General features: G+C 48.5%; 1 protein-coding gene across 1 annotated transcript; it reads right to left on the reverse strand.

Annotated features, from left to right (window-relative positions):
• Positions 1 to 1,813: 1,813 nt before the first annotated feature.
• Positions 1,814 to 22,428, reverse strand: FFAR4 (free fatty acid receptor 4). Its single transcript, XM_079137327.1, has 3 exons — positions 21,645 to 22,428; positions 12,471 to 12,599; positions 1,814 to 2,695 (listed from the first exon to the last, which is right to left on the reverse strand). Exons 1-3 carry the CDS (start codon positions 22,209 to 22,211, stop codon positions 2,306 to 2,308), a joined length of 1,086 nt encoding a protein of 361 aa, XP_078993453.1. The 5' UTR covers positions 22,212 to 22,428; the 3' UTR covers positions 1,814 to 2,305.
• Positions 22,429 to 22,704: the final 276 nt, after the last annotated feature.

The raw sequence follows: 22,704 nt of genomic DNA on the forward strand, positions 1-22,704 counted from the left end.
TACTTTTATCTTAAAATATAGGGAAACAGGCTCTGCCTGATGGGACACAGTGAAGACTGAATGAGGTGATGTCTGTCAGGGCACTGAGGGTCTATGCAAACCCTCGCCATGCCAGGCTGCATCTATGAAGTGCATTGGGAGGTGGGGGGTGCCGGCATTGTCCAGGGGCCAGGGAGACTCTGGGTCCCCCACCTCCAGGTGCCTCATTCTCCACCACAGATAGGAGACCCTGGGCCACTGGGAAAGTTCTGCTTTTCATTCTCGTGGAACAGTGGGCTCTCACAGGTTGGTCCCTCAGCTTCAGTTTGGCAGCCCCAGAAATCTATAAGATCTTCATGTATTCCTTCCAAAAAGAGCTTGAAATCACCAAGTCTACTAATGAAAGATGAACAAAGATTCCTTGTTCTTTTGTCCTTGAACTCATGGTTGCCATAAATCTTAACTTTGGAAGCAAGCTACTCCTGAAACTCCAGAGCGGTGGCAACAACTCCGGGTCTGATTGGCTTGGCAACAAAGATTCACCGAGTACCTACTCTGTGGTTGCCATGTCCACCCAGTCATTGGCCCTGCCCCCAACTGCTGGCTTGTCACTGGGCTGGCTTTGACTCTGGTTTCTGCCCTTTCTCCATTTTCTCCCAGGGTGTTTCATAAAGTCATAGGTCTCTGAATGTCATCCGTATCTCCCAACACAATTGCACATCCAGGCCCAAGCTGTCCACATCTCCATATACAACTGCCTGCTGTGTTTGGATGTCCCCCAGGGATTTCAAACTTATATGCTACAAATGAAACTTTGCTCTCTCACCCCATTTTTCTCCCAGTCTTCTCCATTTTTGTTGCCTGCTCCACCATCTAACCAGTCCAGGCTAAAAACCTAGGAGTCACCCCAGAGTCCTCTCTTTCTTTCACATTCTGCATGCTTTCCATTAAAGTGTGGAACTGTCTTTGTGCCACCCTAAGTATATCCAATCTCAGTTCTCATAATCTATCATGAATGACACCCACCTCCAGGTCCCCAGCAGCTGCCTATCTGCTCTGCATTTTCATTTCTGCTCTTCAAAGTCTGTCCCTTGCACAGCAGACAGAACAATGTTTAAACTCATCATCAGGTCCTATCAGTCTCCATTTGCAAACTCCAGTGGTGCCTACTGAACACTGGATTAACCCTGTAAGGTGGCCTCTCAGACCCTCCCTGACATAGACCTGAACCCTCTGGCCTCCACTGATGAGCTCCAGTAGGACATCTCTCTATTCCAACATCAAGGACTCTGTCTGCTACAAAGGAGGCTCAGTCAACAGTTTGCTTTGCTTGACTCACTCCTCTCTTCTTCCTGTCCCACAAGTCAGACTCTTTGTACCAGCACCTGTCTCTTCTGCCTAAAGAGCCCCTTCCCCTGGAGCCTCATGGCTGACTCTTTCTTGCCATTCACCTTTCAACTCAAATGTCACTCACCTACACCCCTCCCACCACATCTAGGTGGCCTTCACTCCCACAGCACCCTGTCCTGTCTTCCCCAGGTGCTGTTCACACTAGGGTATGATATTTATTCACTTCCATGTAGCATTTCTGCTCCCTGTGAGAAGACAAGCTTCCTGAGAGCAGAGACCAGGGCCTTCTGGGTCACCACTGTATTCCCAGCACAAGAACACTGTCGGCCATAACAGTGCTTAAGAGGCGCTGATGGATGGATCAATGAGGGGATCCACTCCTGCTCTCAGTCTCCTTCTGGAGCCATCCCTCCTTCTCTCTGATTCCATGACACTGCTTCTCCTACAGGGTTCCGTAGCATTTTTAATAAATAAAAAATAATAATCACCTTTAATTATTCCTTGGAAAGTTCTCAATATTAAATACCAAATATCAAATTCAGTGTTGATACTAATGAAAGACCCCGAGGCCCTAGGAGCCCAAGGTGGCTACCCAGAGTGGCCCTGACCCGATAAAGGAGAATCTGAGTCCTAAATCAGTTCCAAGACTCACTTTAGAAACCATGAGCTGTGACTTTACATGCAGGAGATGTCACTGCTGAACAGTTATAAATAAAAATTTATTAACTTCAATCATATTACAAACACACTGAAAAAGTTCATATTTAAAAGGAACCCATCATAAGTCCTCTTATAAAAGAAAAGCGTTTTTATACCGAACGATCATCCCTTAATTTGCCGGTGCTGCAGATGCACGTTTGCATGGATTGTTTTCTTAAAGCAGGGTGCACTGGTAGATGATCCTAGAAATGAGTTCATTTTCAAAGCACACGGTGGCTCACCACAGTGAGAGACTTCATCTTTAGAGAAAAACTAATTAGCTGGAAATAACAGACAAATCATTTCTTCTGACAGATGTGTCTGTGAAAATGGCTCCCTTTTCAGGGAGGGAGAAGCAGCAAAATATTCTCCTCCATTCATTCCTAAAGAGTGACATGTTGTAGAGAATGGGGTTGAGGGCCGAATTGGCAAACGTGAAGGCCACCACCCAGAAGAAGAGGGACGGCCAGATGACCAGGTCTTGCTGGAAGTTCTGGATCAAGATGAGGAGGATGGTGATGATGATGGGGCTCCACATGATGAAGAAGGACACCATGAGCAGGAAGAGGGTACGGAAGAGCCGGAAGTCCTGCTGCGACACGCGGATCTGGTGGCTCTCGGAGTACGCCAGGCTCATGGTGAGCCTCTTCCTCGACGCCTTTGTGATCTGCAGGAAACCCAAACAGAATCAGAGCCATGGTTACTACAGGAGTCAGAGATGTTTTGAGTTAGGAGCCCAGCAGCTGGAATCTGCCGTCCTGCTGCACTGGGGGTATCTGTCTTTGGACTTCTGTGTGGAAGGAGCTGTCTCCTCTACTGCTGGCCTGCTGCCCACACTGAGGACACCCTGGAGAAATGCCACCTGGCTCACTGCCCAAGGAATAAGGGGGGGTAATCTCCCACGTAGTAAAAAGAGTGGATGAGGGGAAGTGAAAAGCCTGACTCTGGTGGGCTAGAGGAGCAACATGCTCAGAAGCACATCTTCCCTGTGACTGTGGTTTTTTAAAAGGCAAATAATTGTGCACAAGCAATACGTGTTCAAGGCACAACTCAAACCACAAACATTAAAGGGGAGCAAATAAAAACTATCAAGTCTCTTCTCTAGCCTTTTATAGCCTGCATATCTTTTGGGAGGGCTAACTAGAGGGGTGGTCTCCTGAGTGACCTTCTGGAAGGGCACCAGCCCTACATGCCTTCCCAGCGACGGAATATGCGGGTCCACACTTGTGCGTGGGACCCAGATAGGACCACCCACCCACTCTGAACCTAGCTTCTTTTTCAGTCAGCATGACACCCTATTGCTCATTCCCTGTCACACAGAAAGAAGACACCTCATTCTTATTATCCTATTCATGGTTGTGTGTACCCCTCAGTGGGGCTGTGCTACAATTTATCCAGGCTCTGACTGATGGATTTTTTTTAAAAATTTATTTAGCCTTGTTTGTTTGTTTGGGGAGTTGATGGTTGAAATGGTAGCACCACTGCAGGTTGCTGACTGGAGAAAAGCCACAGGAGATGACATAATGGTGTGGTCAGTCAGGCAGAAGGGAGTGTCAGACCCCCAAATGAGGTTCCTTTCCTTTTGCAGGGGCAGGAGAGAGTGGATTCTGGTTTGGGCTGGGTGTGGTGGCACATGTGTGTAATCCCAGCAGCTCAGGAGGCTGAGGCAGGAGGATTGCAAGTTCAAAGCCAGCTTCAGCAAATTAACAAGACCCTAAAGCAACTAAGTGAGACCCTGTCTCAAAATAAAAAGGTGGATCCTGGTCTTGCCTACAGGCCTGAGTTGGGGGCTTTGGAAGGTACATGAGACTGGAGGGTGTTCATTTGTTAGGGCAGCTGCTGCCAGGGTTAGCTCCAAAATGAAACCAAGTCTGGGAAGAGCCATCAGCACCTCTGGGGTGGATGCTGCTTGGGAATGAGCCCTTCATCAGCAGGACCTGTAGGTACCCCCACAGTCACATGAAAACCAGAGTCAATGACCAACAGAAGGGGACAAACTTCTCACATGGGCTATCCTGTGAGTTCCTTGACTTTGAGGGCAGTCAGGGGTACTGACAGGACAACCTGCTTCTCCATTCCACTCCAGCCCTAGCACAAACCCGTCCTGCTTGGTAGGCACCAGAGCTTTGGAATGACTATGAGATTGATGTTTTAAAATAAGCAGGCACGGAGATGGGAATGGAAAAGATAGTGGAATGAATCAGACATAGCTTTCCTATGTTCATTTATGAATACAACACCAGTGAAACTCCACAGCATGTACCGCCACAAGCATGGGATCCTAATTAGAATAAGCTATACTCCATGGATGTATGATACACCACAATACATTCTACTGTCATGTATAACAAAAAGAACAAATAGAAAGCTTTTGATTTAAAAAAAATAAATAAAATAAACAGGCACAGTCAAAAAGTGATTGGAAAGTTCTGGAATCAGATGTGTCATTAAAGGTGTCTGTCCTCAGCAAGAAAGAGAAGCCTGCCAGAGTACTGCTGTTCACATTTGCTGAAAAATCACAACAATTTGATAATGTATGCCCCACTGCAGAGGTGGGGGTCCAGAGAATAAACCTCCTCAGGCACATCTTTGCACATCTGTATGAGAGTATCCATGGAATAAACCCCTTCCAATCGGATTCCTGGGGCCTCTAACATTTTAAACTAATGAGAAAGGCCAGCGTGATAGCATAGGGACCATGGGTGATGCAGGTAACCCTGGTCGCATGGGCTCCTGCAGGCATTGAGCCCTGGCTCTCCTGTCCACTCTGTTCAGCTAAAGGATCTTCCTTCAGCATCAGAGATTTGGCAGTGGGATCCCTGGATCCAAGAATGGTCCATCTACTGATGTAGACTGAACAGATCAAAGCCCTGCTGCAACCTCACCCCACTGCCCCACATCAAAGCACTGTATCGGAACCACACCACAGCTTCGCAGCATCTTGGAACCGTGTTGCTGGGGCTGGCACTCAGTACTGCCTCATTTATTTTAATGTAGACTCTTTTTAAGCAGGTCTGGTTCTGGTTGAGATTCTGCATCTCCAACAAGCTCTTGCAGAACGGCAGCCACCAATGCTTCTGGTCCAAAGACCCTGCTTTGAGTAGCCAGGGTCTCCCCTCTTCAACGTACAGGTTAGGAAACAGCCTCCTAAGAGATGGTTTAACCAAGCTGCTTTCAAAACAGGAGTCTTGGAAGTGCTCACTTCAGAGATCAAAAGGTCCAGCCTGTGAGAGAACAGGGGTTGCCATTTAAGCCCCACTCCCTGGCACAGGATGGTGGGTGCTGGGTGAGTGATCACTGGGGTGGCTGGAAAGTGTCCAGTATTCAGGCTCTGGATGCTCAGGGGAGATACAGTGTCCTGCCCTTGTGCATAATTCCAAGCCTCCTCTGGACACAGCCAGAGGGGAGAAGGTCTGGCTGTCCCCCGTCACCTACTCAGGTTTGTTGTTGAAGAGGTGAGAACCTGTACGTTGAAGAGGGGAGACCCTGGCTACTCAAAGCAGGGTCTTTGGACCAGAAGCATTGGTGGCTGCCGTTCGCAAGAGCTTGTTGGAGATGCAGAATCTCAGCCAGACCCAGACCTGCTTAAAAAAGAATCTACATTAAAATAAATGAGGCAGTACTGAGTGCCAGCCCCAGCAACACGGTTCCAAGATGCTGCGAAGCTGTGGTGTGGTTCCGATACAGTGCTTTGATGTGGGGCAGTGGGGTGAGGGTGCAGCAGGGCTTTAATCTGTTAAACCTGATGCCAAAAGATAGAATAGGATAGGGCTGGTGATGGTAGGGCTGTGACATGCTGATTATTTGAGCCTGACATGCCAGCCTGTGACCTCTGCCCCACAGAAGAGAACAAACGAGGAGCGTCCTGACCATGACAGTGGTCCTTGCCAACTTCCACTTGCTTGGGCTGGGCTTTGCCCTGCTTTTCCTACAGGAAGAGGCTTCTGGCCATCATCTGGAAACTGGTCACACTGTGAGCTCTGTGCTAGACCCGTGGGCCCATTTCCCTACAATTCCTGAATCTCAAGAGAGGAAGCATTTAGAAGGTAATTAGCAGCCGTCTCAATCGGGCAAGTTTAATTTCACCATCAGCATGGTTGAACTGTTCTCCTTAGAGTACTTCTAATTCTCTAATTAAAGGATAGCTGTTTAATTGTTTCATGATTCTACATGGGTGGTTGCTTGCTCGCCCTGTGTGGCAGTTCAGGTCGCCTGTTGGTGATGGGAGACAAGAACAGCAGACTTCTTCCCTCCAGAAACTTCCAACAACTGGAATAACAGGAACCAGCTTTCCCGAGGGCTCCCCCCATGTTCCACTCACTGTCACTTCTAATCTTCACAGCTCTCTGTGCATTGATGCCATTGTTAGTCCTGCTTCACAAATGAGCAAATTCAGTCTCAGGAAATTTAAGTTACTTGTTGAAGGTTACTCCACAGATAATAAATGGTGACAGCTCCCATCTGTGAAAATCCAGCTCAGTGGAGTTAACGATTAGCTACATCATAAAAGGCTCAGGAGGGGTTGTATACCCAGCCCTCCTCTCCACGCCTCTGCTCTACAGGTGGGGTCACTCAGCAGAGGTAACCCACTGACTCACTCCAGGGTTGTGGGTCTTATCGGCACATCCAAGTCTGGAAACTGCTGTGTCGAATCAAAGTTAGAACTTGTGTTCAAGTGAAAGACGGGTGATCTGGAAGAGGGATAGCTGGGTAGGGTGGCAGGTGGGCAGGCTGCAGGGAAACACATAGCCTCCAAGTAGGGGTGTCCCTGGTGAGTGCACAAGGGTTGATTCCAACAGCACCTTTATCCCTCCTGCTGCCCACCTTATCCTAAGAATAGCATGTGTCCAGAGCTGCTGATATAGTGTCTCTTACCTATTTTTTTAATCAACAGGCTGGTGGGAGCTCACTTTTACTGAGCACATACTACATGCCAGGTCCTTACCTATCACTTGGTTTACCTCTCTAACCTCTCCCAGCATTCTCTGACGTGGGTAACTGGAAATCTCCATTTTGCAGACGAGGAAGCTGAAGCTCAAAGAGGTTGGTGAACCCCCAGTTAAGAAGTCACCAAGCTGGGCTTCAAACTTGGTTGTCTGGCTCCAGCCTGAGATCTGGACCTTAAACTAGTTTCTCCCCACTGCCTCCTCTCTCCATGCACGGAACTCCTGTCCAGACTTCAATTCCAAGCTCTAATGCCGAAGACCCCTGGGAACCCTGCTGGCTCCCCTCGGGCCTGGCACCCTGCAGCGTGTTTGGTACTCCCAGCGCCTGCCAGAACCCTGTGCTAGACCCATGAGCATCTTTCCTAGCCCAGACTGTGGGCTCCCGGGGGTCTGGGGCCTTGAACCAGCCCCCTGTTCCCTCTGTGGCCGAGGGCTCTGGCAGGTGCCTAACAGTGAGTGATGGCTAACTCCTGGCCAAGTGCATTAGCTTGGGTCTTTTCTTAGCACTGACGGATGCTGTTCCTTCACAGTCCCTCCGCTTGCAGAGTGAGAAGGGGCTTCTTGATCAATTGTGGCTTCTTCCCTGCTGTTCTTCCCACGCTAGGTGTCTAGGCTAAGTCAACATTTACCTAGCATTTCAAATGTCTCTGGCATTGGGTAGAACGCTTGATGTGCTTCTATATTAAACTAAACGCTCAATTAACTCCCGAGAATTAACTCTCCTTTGGAGGCTGCTTGGTCCATCAGCAGAATCCTCAGAGGAGAGACTTCGTCTTTCCAGTAGTCCACCTCCCCTTTCCACAGCCCCCAAAGCTGGGGAACGAAGGCCAGGTGTGGAGACAGGGCTCCGTGTTCACTGCCCGAAACCTTCATGTTCACCTGAAACGCATTGTTTCTCAGGGGAACTCTGAGATAGACTGAGGGTTTTCCAACTGCAAGAGTCACTGGCTCTTTCAACAACTGTTTACTGAGCCCCTACTGTGTGGCTGTGGAGGTGGGGTTGGAGGGACAATAAAGAAACACAGTTCCAAAGGGTAGCATGGCAATGGTTGCTGGGTGATGATGTAAACCAAGCCCCAGACAGCTGGTGTTGACAACCTGATGGAAGGCACTTAGGAGTTGCTGGGAGGCTGTTCCCTTGGGAAAACTGTCAATTGGAAAAAGCCACTAAAAATGTATGGCATGCTTGAGTCACAAAGAAAGAGGAAGTAGGGAAGGCTGGCAGCAAATATGGCCACTGCCCCACTACATGAAGCAGCTCTCCAAGGATGATTGACGGGGGAAGAGCCAAGGAGAGCCCCACCTGAATCCTTGCCCAGATCAGAACCAGTAATGAAAGTTCATAGCAGGGTTTCCCAAAGACGGTTCCAGAGAGCACTAATCCAAAGAGAAGGTCTGTGGGGTAAAGGGGTTCCGTGGTCAGATTTAGCAAGGCTGCCTGGTCTATTCCTGTGTTGAAGAGCCCCAAAGTACATTAGCATAACACAGGACCTGAAGTCTTGCAGCAAAGAATCCCTCCGAACTTTGATTATCCTAGTGTTTCCCACACTCATTGACTATGACTCTCTCTAAGATCTTCCATGCCATGGGGCTCCAGGGAGCACAATGAGAGGCTCTGCTTTAGGACAGCCAGAGATCAGGGTGGCTTGGGAGGGGCACTCCTAAGCCCAGAGATGGGACCTGGGTTAGAGGCAGGCAGACGGGTGCAGGTCTAGAGGAGTTGTAGCTCTGTGTCCTGTGAATATGGCTGACACTGATGTTCAAATGAATTTTGCAGATGCTCTTGGCAGAAAAAACTTGGGCAGAAAAGCAAATTCAGCATCTCTGCTGGATATCGTGTATTGCATTGTGAAGTTTGCACTTCAGGCAAACTCTGAAGCCCTGCCCAGACATGCCATCTACCTGGTGGCAGCTTACCTGTTTCCAAGTTACCAGCCCGGCAAACTCAACAGGCACCAGGTGAGGACAGATGTCACAGTCCTCTGGGAAACAGGCAATGGGCAGTTTTGCTAGTGAGGTAGGAAGTAATTTTTCAGTAGTCTTACATTTACATTAATACTTATTGATTTATTTATTTGTACTGGGGATTGAACCCAGGGTCACTTAACTAGTGAGCCACATCCCCAGCCCTTTTTGTATTTTATTTAGAGACAGGCTCTCACTGAGTTGCTTAGGACCTCACTGAGTTACTGAGGCTGGCTTTGAACTCGCCACCCTCCTGCCTCAACCTCCTGAGCCACTGGGATTACAGGCATGTGCCACCACACCCGGCTAACACTGGTATTTTGAAAACATCTCATCTGCTCTTCCATTTTACTGTGCTAACCAATCCACTGAGACATATTTGGCTTCAGTGGAAACTGAGTCCTGAGTTAATTGAGTGAATTGCCCAAGGTCACAGAGTAATCGAGTTTGGTGTAGAACCCCGGTATGACTCCTTGTGGTTTTCCTACTGCCCCCAAAGAGCAGGCCCTGGAGGCCTTTCAGTGTGACCTAGGCCTGAGCCTCACTCACTCAATGAGTGTTCACTGGGCACCTGTCATGGACAAGCCAGGCTCTGCTCTAGGCACAGGGACACAACATTGCACAGAATGTCTCGGTCCTCCAGTGGGCAAGGCAGATGATGCACAAATGAATTCACACAACCAGAATGTGACAGGGGTTGTAAGTGTTCTGAAAAGGGGTACATCGGGGTAATGGATCAGAGACTGAGATGGAGTGTTTCTGAAAAAGATCCTTTTGGGCAAGGGCCTATGTGAAGTGGGAAGTGGGGCATCAGCAATGGAGGGAAGAGGGACCCCAGAGAGGAGATGGCAGGTGCAAAGACCCCCAGACATGAGTGTGTTGGCATGTGTGAGGGACAGTCCTCAGGCCAGCCTGGACATGACAGAGGGAGAAGATGAACTCAGGGGGACCGACAGGGGCCAGATCACACAGGGCTTTTAGCGAGGGCTTTGGATTTTGCTGCATGTGTGACAGGGTCTCAATTATCTTTGACCCACTACTGAGTGCACCACTGCACCACTGCCAGTCACGAAGATCCCATCCTAGGGTCTGTGACAACAGAGAGCTGACGGGGGTGGGGTGGGGTGGGGGGGGGTCTAGATGCAAAGTACTTGGAGAGTGTCGAACTGTTGCTTGGAGGCAGGTGGAGAGGAGGAGACCTCGCCCAATTCACCAGGTCCCCTCCAGTTGTTCCAGTGGGCTCTGGTCTTGAGAATAAAATGGGGGTGGGGGTCACTCCTTCCTCGGCAGGACGCTGGAAAGTGTGAGCTCACCAGGGCCCTCCCAAACTCTGAGGGCTTGGAAGTGGACCCAGGAGAAGAGCCGGGTGCAGCCACTCCCTCCCAATCTGCTCTGCTAAGTCTCAGTGATACCACTTCACAGCACACTCGAGACAAAGGCTGGAAGAACAGCCTCGCCTAACAATGACAATAGGCACAATTCATTCGTCACCTGCTGCGGTGGGCAGACACTAGATGTTCTACCCATGGTATCTCAACAACCCCTCACTGTTGGACTACAATTGCCATTTTTGCTGATGAGGGATTGGGGCTCAGAGAGTATAAGTAACTTGCCTAAGGCCACACAGCAAGTAAGCGGCAGATTAAAGACTCAAGTCAGGTTATCGAAATATCCCTTTGAGTCTCTGAGGCTGCCTTCATGGCTCTTTGCTCTCCTCTTCAATACCCCTCATTCGTCCTTTACGTTGGGGCTGCATTCAACAGTTTTCTTGTGCTCCAAGGTTTCTTCCTTTAAATACCAGCATCTGTGCCTGTCTCTCCTCTTCCTCTTTTGTTTCAAAGTTCCTTCTAGAGACCGTAACTTGTACACTCTTGGCCTACCTCTGCTCCCCACCAGCACTTTGCACTGAGTGGACTCGTAACAAATGTCTGAGGGAATTAAAACTGTTGGGAATCTAGGGTCAGGGTACTTGGGTCTAAATCCTGAGATTCCCGCTTATGAGCGATGTGACCTTGGGAAAATTAGATAACCTCTCTGTGCCTGGGTTTTCTCATCTGTAATGCTTATTAGGATTAAATGAGGTATTTCTTGATAACACGATAAACACTACATAACTATTTGTCAAGTAAATTTTTAAAACTTCACTCTTCCCTCACTTCTTTCCATTTAACGCTCATAGCTAACAATTTTGTAACATTAAACGTATGCTAGGTCCCCTTTGAAAGCCTGAATCTGCTATGCACTTGAACAAGCCCCAGATGTGTTCATATGGTGGAGAAGATTCTAGGGAGTAACTTGGGAGTCAACTTCCAGTGGACCAGGGACTAGCAGACCTGGATGGAGGTTGGCTTGGCTTTGGGTTCTGGGCATATAAGAAGGTTAGGGATCCTTAGCCACAAAGAAAGGCTATAAAAGTGGCCAGACAAGAAGCAGGGTCTTTCCACTTGAATATGTTTATTTAACAGATGACTCCTACATAATACGCTATAAAACTAGGATTCACAGCTGCGCGATAGAGAGGACTGGAAGGCTCTGGAGCACGAATACATGAACATGTCGGCTGGGGCGGCACCTGCCGTGCAGAGGGCTGCGGCGAGAGGCGGGGGCTGAGGTGGCCCATCTCTCTTACACCCCTGCCCATGGACAGGGGTAGACACCATTTGAGCTGGACACTCCCGGGGGCTGGTGACCGGAAGTAAGAGGAGGGGCTGCTGGCAATATTCTCTTTCGGGATCCGGAAGCTGCTTTTATGAGTGTATTCAGTTTGTAAGGGGAACACGTAAGCTGGGTGTGCTTTTCTGTTGGCATATTATGCTTCAATAAAAAGTCTTGAAAAGTGTACATTCTCTATCACTGCTGTGTTTGTGGTGGGAAAACAATGGACACAGCCCAAAAGTCCATAAAATACACATCGACATGCTGGGTGGCCATGCAACCCAGGAATAAATGAGATAAGATACAGGAACTGATATGGAAAGATGGTGTGATGGGGTGTGAAGTGGAAAAAGGAAGTTACGGAGCGGACGGTGTGACCTCATATCTGAAGAGCAACAGCTATCTATTGGGTATTTTAACTAGCAATTTCATATGGTTCATCAAACACACACAGTGTGTTCGATGCATGTGCAAATTTATAAGAAAAACTAACCTCCAACAACACACTTGGGTCATTAAGAATGGCAGTAGGATAGATTTTCAGTGTCTGTGTTGAATACTTCTGTGCCTGTTTTCCATTTCAATTTGATTTTTTATGATGAACTTGAATTACTTTAGTGATGAGAAAAAAAAAAAACAAAAAAAACAAATGAGAGACTCATTCCTCACATTGCTGAGGCAGCAGATCTGGTGAGTGAAACAGGACTCAGGACTGGATGGCTTTCATCTCTACAGTATCTTCCGATCTGGAAATCTAGATTCTGAGAATCTGCCACCTCTACAGTATCTTCCGATCTGGAAATCTAGATTCTGAGAATCTACCAGAAATGCCACAGCCTGAGTGAAGTTCTGTGGCAGCATCTGAAACAAACGTACCTGTAAGATTTTGGAGTAACTGATCACAATGACCAGTCCCGGCACCAGGAAGTTCAAAGTAACAAAACACACATCCCAGGAGATCTCTCCAGCCAGGTTGGGCCAAAACAGCGTGCAGATCAGAATTTCCTAGTTACAAAAGGGAAAAGCACACAGATCACTGCAATGCTGGCTTCTTCTTTGGCCTTTAGCTCAGTCCCAGTTGGGGGTTACTTGTCACCACACCATGGTAGGACCTTATATCTCAGAATTCCTCCCCTGCCCACCACAACCCCCAATACACACACACACACACACACACACACACAGCACTCGCCTCCGACCCTCAGGTGGCCGTAATGATTACTCCAGTTCCTCAGCACAGGCAGCTGAGCCACAGGTTCCAGGCTGGTAAGAACTAGAGGCAGTTCCCTTTCCTCCCACCATGGCTGAGAGGCAAAGGGCTCTCAGGCCTTCTCTTCCAAGCCTACCATTTTAAAAAGAGAAAATTGCCCCCTGACAGGTTCGGTGGACAGGAAAGGATGTGCTCCACACAAACACATGGAAACAGGATGAGGTTTGTAAGCCGAAGGCAACAGGGTCTACGCTAAGGCACCCAAGTCGTCCTCTGGAGCATCTTGAGTGTGTCGAAGCTGTGTGGTGGCGCACGTCTGCAAGTCCAAGCTGTTTGGGAGTTGGAATCAGGAGGATAGCTTGAGCCCAAGAATTTGGGGTCAGCCTGGACAACTTAGTGAGACCCCCATCTCAAAAAAAGAAACACACACAAACACAAAAATAAAACAGTGTGTCAAGCTGCATCAAAGAACCCGGCTGCTGAGGATGGTGGCACAGGCCTGTAATTCCAGAGACCCAGGAGGCTGAGGCAGGAGGATCTCAAGTTCAAGGTCAAACTGGGCAACTTAGTGAGACCCTGCCTCCAAATAAAAAATAAAAAGTGCTGGGATGTAGCTCTGTGGTACAGCATTTGCCTAGCAAGTGAAACCCAATACCACAAAGGAAAAAGGAGTCAGGGGGAGGGGAGGGTGGGCCATCCCTTACTCCAAGATGACTTGAGCCCAGACTCATGGCCTCTAAACCAGTGTGCCACCTTGGCAGAGGAATACACTATAGCCTCAAAGCCATGATCAGCCACAGTTCTCAGTTTCAGAGGGAAAGCCACTGGAGTGTGACCATTTGTGACTTTGCTTCTATCACTGTGATGTGTTGAATTCAAATGTTCAACCCTAGCTACAAAACTGCAACAGGTGGGAACCTCACTCAGCAGTCATCAAGAGCTGCTGCAACAGTTTCCTCCCACGAAGAAATATGTCAGTGAAAAGAGACCAATGTATTTGTGCATGTACTCTTCCACGCACACACTTCCCGGGCCCACTCCACTGTCAGAACTAAACTATTTGGAATGCAAGTTGCCCTAAACCCTTCTAGACATATAGACCAGATTTTTGAGAGTATGTGCTATGTAAAAAGACCACATGTTAGTTTTGGTGGACAAAGCATCTGAACCAATGTCCAGGAGTAATATAATCAACCAAAGCACCATTTATTCAACTATTCATTAGACCAATATTTATCAAATGCTATATATACCAGGCAAAAGCAAAGAATGTTTAACATTTGTCAACATGTATTGTAACTCAGCTGTCAATCTCAAAATAGAGTCAACTCATTTTCCTATTCAGAATTAACAGAAAATAGCAACATCTAATATTCATTGAACATGCCCTGTGCACTGGGAATCGCTTTACATACATTATCTCATCTGATGCTTACAACAACCTTAAACTAAGGTTTAGAAACATCCTTCTAAAACAACAGTCTGAAACACTAAAGGTGGGGTTGCTTTTAATAACAATATTTCACCCCAAAAGCTATGTAATTACAAGAAAACTTGTTCTAAAGCAGGACAAGCAGGGAGGAATGTTTTAACCACATTTGTCGTACCTTGAGAAGGGAGGTAAGAGTGTTGCTTCCTTTTCCTGCTTTGTTAAATGGCTTGCAAATGGACTAGGCATTCTAAAAATGTGCTCCTCTACCCTCACCATCCACACCTGATGGAAGACAGTTCACTAAATCTTCCTGTGTTTTGGTGATCAGAAAGAAACTTGCGTGTCTCAAGGACCTGCTGAATACTAGCAGTGAGGTTGCCACTGCTCTTTGGATAAACCCTTTGAACTCTTTACATTGGGGCAGAAAAACTGGTCCCTAATTCACGTGCCTGTGTGAAAGTTGTCATAATCAAAGTGGAGTTGCTTGAGCCAACCCTAACAAAAATTAATGAATGAATGAATTAAACTGGCAAATGACGAAGAAGGGTATCTCGTACATGCATGCCTGATAACAAAAACTATCACAAAGATTTTACCAAAACCATACCCTTACACAAAAATCCTTTGGAGGACACTGGTTCAGCAACTGTGTGTCCAACACTCTCCCTCTATGGATCATTGAAGCTGAGGATCACTGTTTCAAAATAACTAGGTAATCCACCTCATTTTGCCTTTAAAAACTCCCCCTGGCTTCAACCTCACTGAACATGCATTTAGTTTTCCGCAGTCCTCCTATTCGCATTGCAATTTCCATTCCCTAAGCCACCATCTTTGGAGAACCTCTCTCCAGTTGTTATTTAGGTCTCACCTGCGGGATCCCAGCATTGATGTGTACGTGTGAATAAATATATAGACTCTGCTCACGCACACACAGGCAGAGAGAAAAGACTGGGAGGGTCCGTGCCAGAAAGCTAACAGCGTTTGCTTCTTGGTGGGACTCATAAGTTATTTTTATTCTTCTGCGTTATCTAAATCTTCTGAAATTTCCCACAATGTGTCTTTTATAAGAGAGAAAGAAAGGAATGAAAGTTTGCTTTCAGGAAAAATGATGACAGAACACGAAACCCATGGCATTGTGAGGGCCGAGCAGACCTGACCAGCTACTTTTCAAGAGGCAATGTGCCCCTCCCAGAAAGCTTCCCAAATTCCAATCATGAAGATGCCCTTTCACCTGTTTGATTTGTGGTTCTCACTCCAGGCAGGAAGTGAGATAAGGAAGTAAGATAAGAACTCTGTACAGCACCCCCTCACCCCCATCATGAGCTAAGAGGCAGTGGGACCCGTTGGGTGGCCTCGGAGATGGATTTGTGTGCTCTTTGGGAGGCATCCTATGGCATGGTTGATTAATGCTGTGGCTATGCTCATTAGAAAACAAATAAACAAGGCACCACGCCCACACTCAGAGGGCTGCACTGAATGACTTTACTTCTGTGGGAAAATCCAGCTGACAATGGGTTTCTCCTGCAGGGTGGGATTGGTAGAGGAGTTGGACAGCAGGTCACATCTGGAAGGCAGGGACATGTGTTACCATATCTCTGTTTTTGTTTTTCTTTTCTTTTTTTTTTTCTCTTCTGCACATTTGAAATGTATCCTGATTTTAAGAAGGAAACGTGAAAAACAAAAGTGCTACGCCAGCCTGGTTTCTGAGATACGGAAGCGGAACTGGCGGCATCAGCAACAGGTTAATTGATTTGCTCCACCACTTATTGACTGCGGGCACCGTGCCTAAGCCACTGAGAGGCCACAGCGAGGCTGAGCGAGGCCCTGGCCCTGCCCTCCAGGAAGCCACAGACGCAGTCAGGGAGGAGGGCTGCACCGAGAAGCTCCACCACAGGACAGGGAGCCACAGCGCCCAGAGCACCTCGGAGGCCGGGGCAGGCTGCCCAGGAGAGCCGTGTCCACCAGGGCTGTTTCAGCTAACCTGAGGGCAGTGTGGCTTTGCTGGGGAGCTGGGACTAGAAGGGACGAGTCTCCCTCTATGTTCTGCCCCATCCCAGTCTCCACCTCTTCCTGGCCGGCTCATCCATTTCCACAGCTTCTTTTTACAGAAGATGTTCTGGTTAGCTCCTTTCTGTTCCCAATTCTAGACTCTAAAAATTGCTGTCCCCAACTCTAAACTCAATGCTACCTTGAGGACATCTCTGCAGGAGGCTTTCCAGGCTTGTTAAACTTTGACTATCACACCCCAAAAAATGGTTCCACCTCCTGCACTTTTCAAATCAGGGCACACAGCAGCCATTCTCCAGGCTACCAGAAAGCTGAGGACTGGCCTGGTCCCTCCCCACTGAAAGGAACCTCCGAGGTCCACCTTGAGAGCTCTCCCGACCCACTACCTCCTTCTCACTGGCCTATCCTCACGGACCAGCCATCTTTCACCAAGCAAGCCCAAACTCCCTGAGGGGTGTCCCTGGCTCTTCATTAGCTTTGCCAACCTTCTGGCACCAGTTCTTGCCACCCCTGCCCTCTTGGTGCCCTCTTGTCTCCTTGGGGCCATTTCCTCTGCCTGTAATGCCCCTCCTGTCCCCCAGGTCCTTGTCTTGCTTACTTCCTCTCATCTCCACACCTGGCGGAGACACAATGTCTTCCAGTAGCCTTCACGGATTCCTGGTGCCCCGAAGGGTCTCTCCAGTGCTTGATCTCAAAATCCCCACTGGAATGTGCTACCGAGGACAGGGACCCAGCTGTCTTATTCAAGGCAACATCCCAGCACCTAGAAAACAAAGTTACCTGATGAAGGGATTTTCTTAGCCTTCCCTGAGGATGGGGACATCTGCCTACAGGCACTGCTCAAGTGCTGACCCCTCCTAACACTGGTGACTTATTTGAAAATGGCACCCAATTCCAGCTGTTTTCCACGAAGCTTTTCTCCTGATTCTTCCTGCAGAACCAGGGAACCCTGTGGCCATTCACCTCCCTACCGTACCTCTTCCAATACAACGGAAGATTTCAAGGTCATTTTAAGGAATAAGGAATCCTCATTAGATATCTGCTCTTCGAGCAACTTCCCAACAGAAAGAAAACGCTAAGGTAAGAACTGGACTGACTTTCTTTCTATTTTAAAAATATTCTCTAGCATTTAGTAAGAAAGGCAAGCGCACTGTACTTGTCTCTTCAGGGAACCCACACTCCATAGAGACCCACAACAACACTGGCCTGGTATTAAGTCAGAGAAGCGGGCAGCAGAAGCACCAAGTGCCCTAAGTAAGTGTCAACTCGTGGGAGAAGACACCCAGAGGAACTAGACAGAGAGGGACTACATTCTGGAACCATTCTTTGCCTGCTGTGACTGCGAATATCCTCTTTCAGAAAATAAACATAAACATAAGCATACCATCTGTGGGGTTACCATGGGCTAAAGAATTAAGTTAGGGTCTGAGACCCCGAGTGCTCAATAAATGCTGAATAAATGAGGGGCATTTATGTCATTAGTGGAGGGGGTAAAAGGAGAGGGTGCTCAGTAAATGTTTGTGAGATGAATGGACAGCACATTCTGGTCAAAGTGGATATCTTCTCCACCCGCCAGCGGGGGTCACTGCCCAGCCAGGGCCACGGCACACACTCGCAGGCATCCCATTGGAACAGGCTGAGCTGGCCTGGCTGAGATGTTAATGTTGCTAAGACGTGTCCACCCTCTTAAAATGGCTGCTTATTATTTTACAGCAATCAGAAGAATTACACTGTTTGAAGAATGTTTAAAATGTTTATACCCGAAGATAAGGAAACTTATAATAGCTAGCAATTCTTGAGCACTTAGCTGTACGTGTGCCAGGTGTTGGCCCATTTATTGAACGTAAGTCCCCATGGCAATCCAACGGGGTCGATAGTGTCCTCATGTCTATTTAAAATAAGGAAAGTGAGACCCAGAGAGATGTGACAGCTCCCCCTCTGCTACAACTCCTAAGCGGTCCAGAGAGGGGATTCAAACTTCAATGGAGTTTTAGAGTCTGGTCACTCTGGACTGCTGGAAACCCACAACCCAAAGGCACAAAGGTCATCATGTTCCTGTTTTAGGGGGTCTTAGGTGAACAGAAAGCTCTAAGGGACACTGTTTCCAGACACTCCTTGAGAGGAGGAAGCCGGGATGTGCTTGGGGTTACTTAAGTCTCTCAGCACATGATTTGAGGAGGAAAAATACCCGCCCCCTTGTAATCTCCATGTAGTGTCCTACTGGGAAAGGACAGGCAGGATCTGTTAATATGAGAACTGAGAAACGAGGCTTTTGCTAATTTTTAATGGAAGATTTGGCTCAGTCTAGACCAGATACATCTCTGTCCCCCCGCTTTTTTTTAAGTGACCACACTCCTTTTTTTCCCTATCTCTCATTCTTTTCAACTTTTTCTTTCAATTGCTCAGCCTATAAAGTGGGGTGTTTCCTACATACTCACTCAACAACCCTCAAGGAACTGGGGAATTTATCTGTTTGCTTCCTTGACAAGAATACAGAAAATACAGAAGCAGTAGCTCCTCCTTACTCTCGGGGTACATTCCAAGACCCCAGAGAGATGCTCAAAGTTACAGATAGTACTAAACCCTCTATCTGGTATGTTTTTTTCTATACATAAGTCCCTATGATAAGGTTTAATTTATTAATTGGGCACATTAAGACATTAACCACAAACCACAACCAAAATATATCAATTATGACAATATAACCTAATAAAAGATGATTAAAACTTAGAATTTTTTTTTTTTAATTTCTGGACTTTCACATTTGATGTTTGTGAACCTCAGTTGTCCACAGGTTACTGAAACCACAGGTAACTAAAACTGTGGAACCTTGGATAAGAGGAGACTGCAGAATAGTGTAATTCAAAGAGAGAAAACTCAATGAGATTGGGGGGCGGGATGGGAGGGGACAGGGTAACAGACAGATAGGGAGAAGACAAGGAAAATGGAAAGCCAGAAAGAACTGTCCTATTTTTTTCATTACAAGCTTCCCATGGCACCTCTACTAATTTAAATAGAGATCTGGCATGTAAGTAACTCACCCCTTTTAAAGCATAATTTTAGCTCATTCTCTCTGAGTGGCTTTGCCCAAATCCCTGTCCAAAGGCCCTTAAAGCCAAAAAGGTGTTTCTTCATTAAAACAAGAGAAGGGTCCCACCTAGGGAGCACACATCTCTACAGAAGCACCTGAGATAAGAGGTTGAACCTTCTAGAAATGCTGAGGAGGGCTCGTGCATACTCATGCCCTACCAGGGGTAGAATACAGGATGACCCAGACACGGGAAGGGGACTCCATCCATGCAAGGGCCTTGCTCAGTCCATATTAGCACAGAGTTTTAGCCTGGGGTTTTGGCTGGGAGGGGACAAGAGCCTCTTTTCACAGTGCTGTTTGCCAGTAAAGCAGGACTAGACCTGAAACAACTGTCAAAGGGAAGGTACAAAATACACAGCTGGAAATTTAAGATACTCTTAAAATATGTTTTAATTCCTTGAACCTCATTCCTCATTCCCCTTATCCCCGTTAAGAAAACACTGGGGAGAAATTCTCAAGTTCTATGAAAAACACAGCAATACCATAACTCAGTGGAAGAAAAAAACACCCCCCACCCCACACATACAAACTGATGGCAGAACCCAGCCCCTAGGTGATCCCACTAGTGTGGAGTTAGGGCCTGGTTTCCACTTACTCTACAAGCACCTGCGTGGTGTATCTTGACATTCAGGTGTATCTGAGCGAAGGACAAGCCTACCCCTGAGCTAGAGCACTTGGTCTCCTAGAGCCAGTAGCACCCACTAGTTTAGCTAATCCTGGCTCCTGGGGCACTTAAGGGGACATGGCCACAGACTAACATGCTCATTGATCAAGTGCCATAAGCCTGATTCCTTCCTGCTAGTGAGTCATTCAAAACCATAACTAAACACCCCAAAATGTATTCCCCACACGTAAAAATAAACTACTAGGAATAGATTTTTTAGGACACACACACACACACCTGCTTGCCCAGGATGCAGCCTCTATCCCCCCCAAAAAAGGCCTATGTGATTGGTAGGGAAATCCTCAGAGAAGCCCACCTCTGTGTCCAGGCTGTGAGGGGCCACACACTAAGAACGTCCCTAGTGGATGTGTGTTCATCTCATCTCCAGAGTCTGAGACTGTCCCCCAGGTGACATCTCCCTCCCTCCTCTCCTCTCTCTTCAGGACTGCAGTCTGTTTGTGCCTGGACTGCTCAAGGTGCCCCCCTCTTCTTCCTAGGGTCTAGGATGAAGTTTGTTCCCTGGGGCCAGAAAACCAGTGGCCTGGGTAGGGAAAGGGACAGGGTCAAGAACTCAACCTGGGTCAGATCCTCCTGTAGGCTGAGACACAGCGACAACTCATGCTTTGTGGTATTACTCACAGATCTAAGCCAGACAGATCCTCGTCTGCCTCCTCGAGGCGCCAGGAGAGAAGAATGAAACACCGGGAATACATCCAGTCCTGTGGCCACTGTCTCCCACTGTGACCTAGGGCCCATGGCCAGAACCCTAAGGCAGAGCGGCAATGAGAACAGACTTGTGCCCAGAATTCCAGAAAATGGGACTCAGTCATCGAAACAAGTTTTTCACTGTCAGAGAAGCATTTTTAGATCATGAACCTCTCCACGACCCAAATGACAACTATGGGCCCGCTGTCCAGAACAAAGCTCTTCCGCCCAGTCTCTGAAATCTGCGCAACAGTTCGGGTGCCCAGAATACCCTGAAGCTACAGTCCAATGTTCCCAGGGTAAGATCCCGCGGTCTGTAATCCTTCCGTCTTGCTGCTGGAAAAACTAAGAATTCCGGAGAGAAAGCCAGAAGTCCTTAGGGAAAGCATTGGTTCAAACGCCCCGGGTTTCCAATGCCCTTTCTCCCCAGCCATCTGCACCATCTGCCTGCAGGTTTTCAACACAGGATCCTAACCCTTACTCGCACAGAAACTTCTTTTCCAACTAAAGACGAGATACTCTGAAAAAGTTATTACTCCTCTGTTTATCAGCTTCCTCATCTGTAAAGGGAGAGTGATAAATGTAGGGTAACACCCGGCCAGAAAGCAAAATTCAATACTGTGCGATTAGCCATCTCTCACGCATGAAGTTCTAACGGGCTCTTTAATTCCCCGTTATTTCATTATTCGCGCAATACTCGCATTTTGCAAGATTTTGGGGTACCCCCACTTACAGTTTGGGGGCGCTTTTCCTACATACGTCGCAGGGTTGTAGTGAGATTTAAGAAATGAAACTGCACAGAGCTGGGGACAGGGTACGGCAACAGTGCCACAAAAGCCGGGTTGTTAAACATCACCACCCTCATTCACCCCTTGGGTCGGATGCCCGCCCCTCCCCCAGCCCGCCAACGCACGGATCTAAATGGGCTCACCGACGCTCACCTGGTCGGCACCGGGCAGCCGCTGCGGGACCACGCTGAAGAAGATGAAGAGCGGCAGCGCTGCAAGCGCGGAGTAGCCCCAGATGAACGCCAGCATCGCAGCCTGCGCCCGCCGCCCCGGGCCGCGCTCTCCGCGCTGCAGGCGCACGATACACACCATGCGCTCCAGGCTGACCGCGGCCAGCGTGAGAATGGTGACGCTGCCGCTGAGGCTCATCATGTAGAACAGCAGGTGGCAAGCGACCGGGCCCAGCACCCAAGCCTCTGTCCAGCGCACGACTAGCACTAGAGGGATGGAGCTGGTGAAGAGTAGGTCCGCGCAGAAGAGGTTCAGAACCAGGCTGGCCGTCGCCCCGCGGCGCCGTCGGCGCGCCACCAGCGCTAGAGCGCACACGTTACCCAGCAGAGACACGGCAAAGATGAGCGCTAACACGATCGTCTCCACGATGCTCAGCACCAGCCGGTGCTCTCCCTTGACATCAGAGAAGAAAGGGAAGCGGGTACGGTTGGCTTGCTCTAGGCTGCGTTGAGGACCAGTGACTGTCGTCGGTGCGCACTCAGGGGACATGCCGGGCACCCGACCGCCGGCCGCGGTCTGCGAGCGCGCTCATCTGGGAGGTGACTGAGTGCCAAGGCGGGGAAAGAGGGAGGGAGGTGGTTGCGACATCGCCCCTCTGGACCCCTCCCTCCAGAGGAGCGCGGGAGTTGGACGTAGGGAGCTGCGTCCCGGATGCGCGGGAACGAGGAAGTGCCGGGCAACACCGGCTGGGCAGGGAGGCGGCTGCGGAGGCGGAGGCCTCCAGCTCTGAGGCTGTGTGGAAGCTCCAAAGAGGCCGGAAAAGCTCACCTAGAGAATCCCCCAGCCCCTGCAGAGCAACCGCAGCCTTCTTCATCCCACAGTGAGACCGGGTGTGAAGTCATCCATCCTCCCATTTAGCTAAAATTGATTTAAGCGTGTCAGAGCTGAACTTTTGATATTGTTTTGGCCTGTGTCTTTCAGATTTCGCTGAAGAAGTTCCACCATTGGAGGTATCCCAAAACTACTTATAATGGACCCAAAT

This window comes from Sciurus vulgaris (genome assembly GCF_902686455.1).
Source record: "Sciurus vulgaris genome assembly, chromosome: 4".
Taxonomy (NCBI): domain Eukaryota; kingdom Metazoa; phylum Chordata; class Mammalia; order Rodentia; family Sciuridae; genus Sciurus; species Sciurus vulgaris.

Excerpts from the sequence above, each read along its gene's own strand:
- FFAR4 (XM_079137327.1), bottom strand. The coding sequence starts at position 22,211 with ATGTCCCCTGAGTGCGCACCGACGACAGTCACTGGTCCTCAACGCAGC. Across the intron at positions 12,600-21,644 it reads GGCTGCCCGGTGCCGACCAG|GAAATTCTGATCTGCACGCT; the intron begins GTGAGCGTCGGT and ends TTTTGTAACTAG. Across the intron at positions 2,696-12,470 it reads GTTACTCCAAAATCTTACAG|ATCACAAAGGCGTCGAGGAA; the intron begins GTACGTTTGTTT and ends GGTTTCCTGCAG.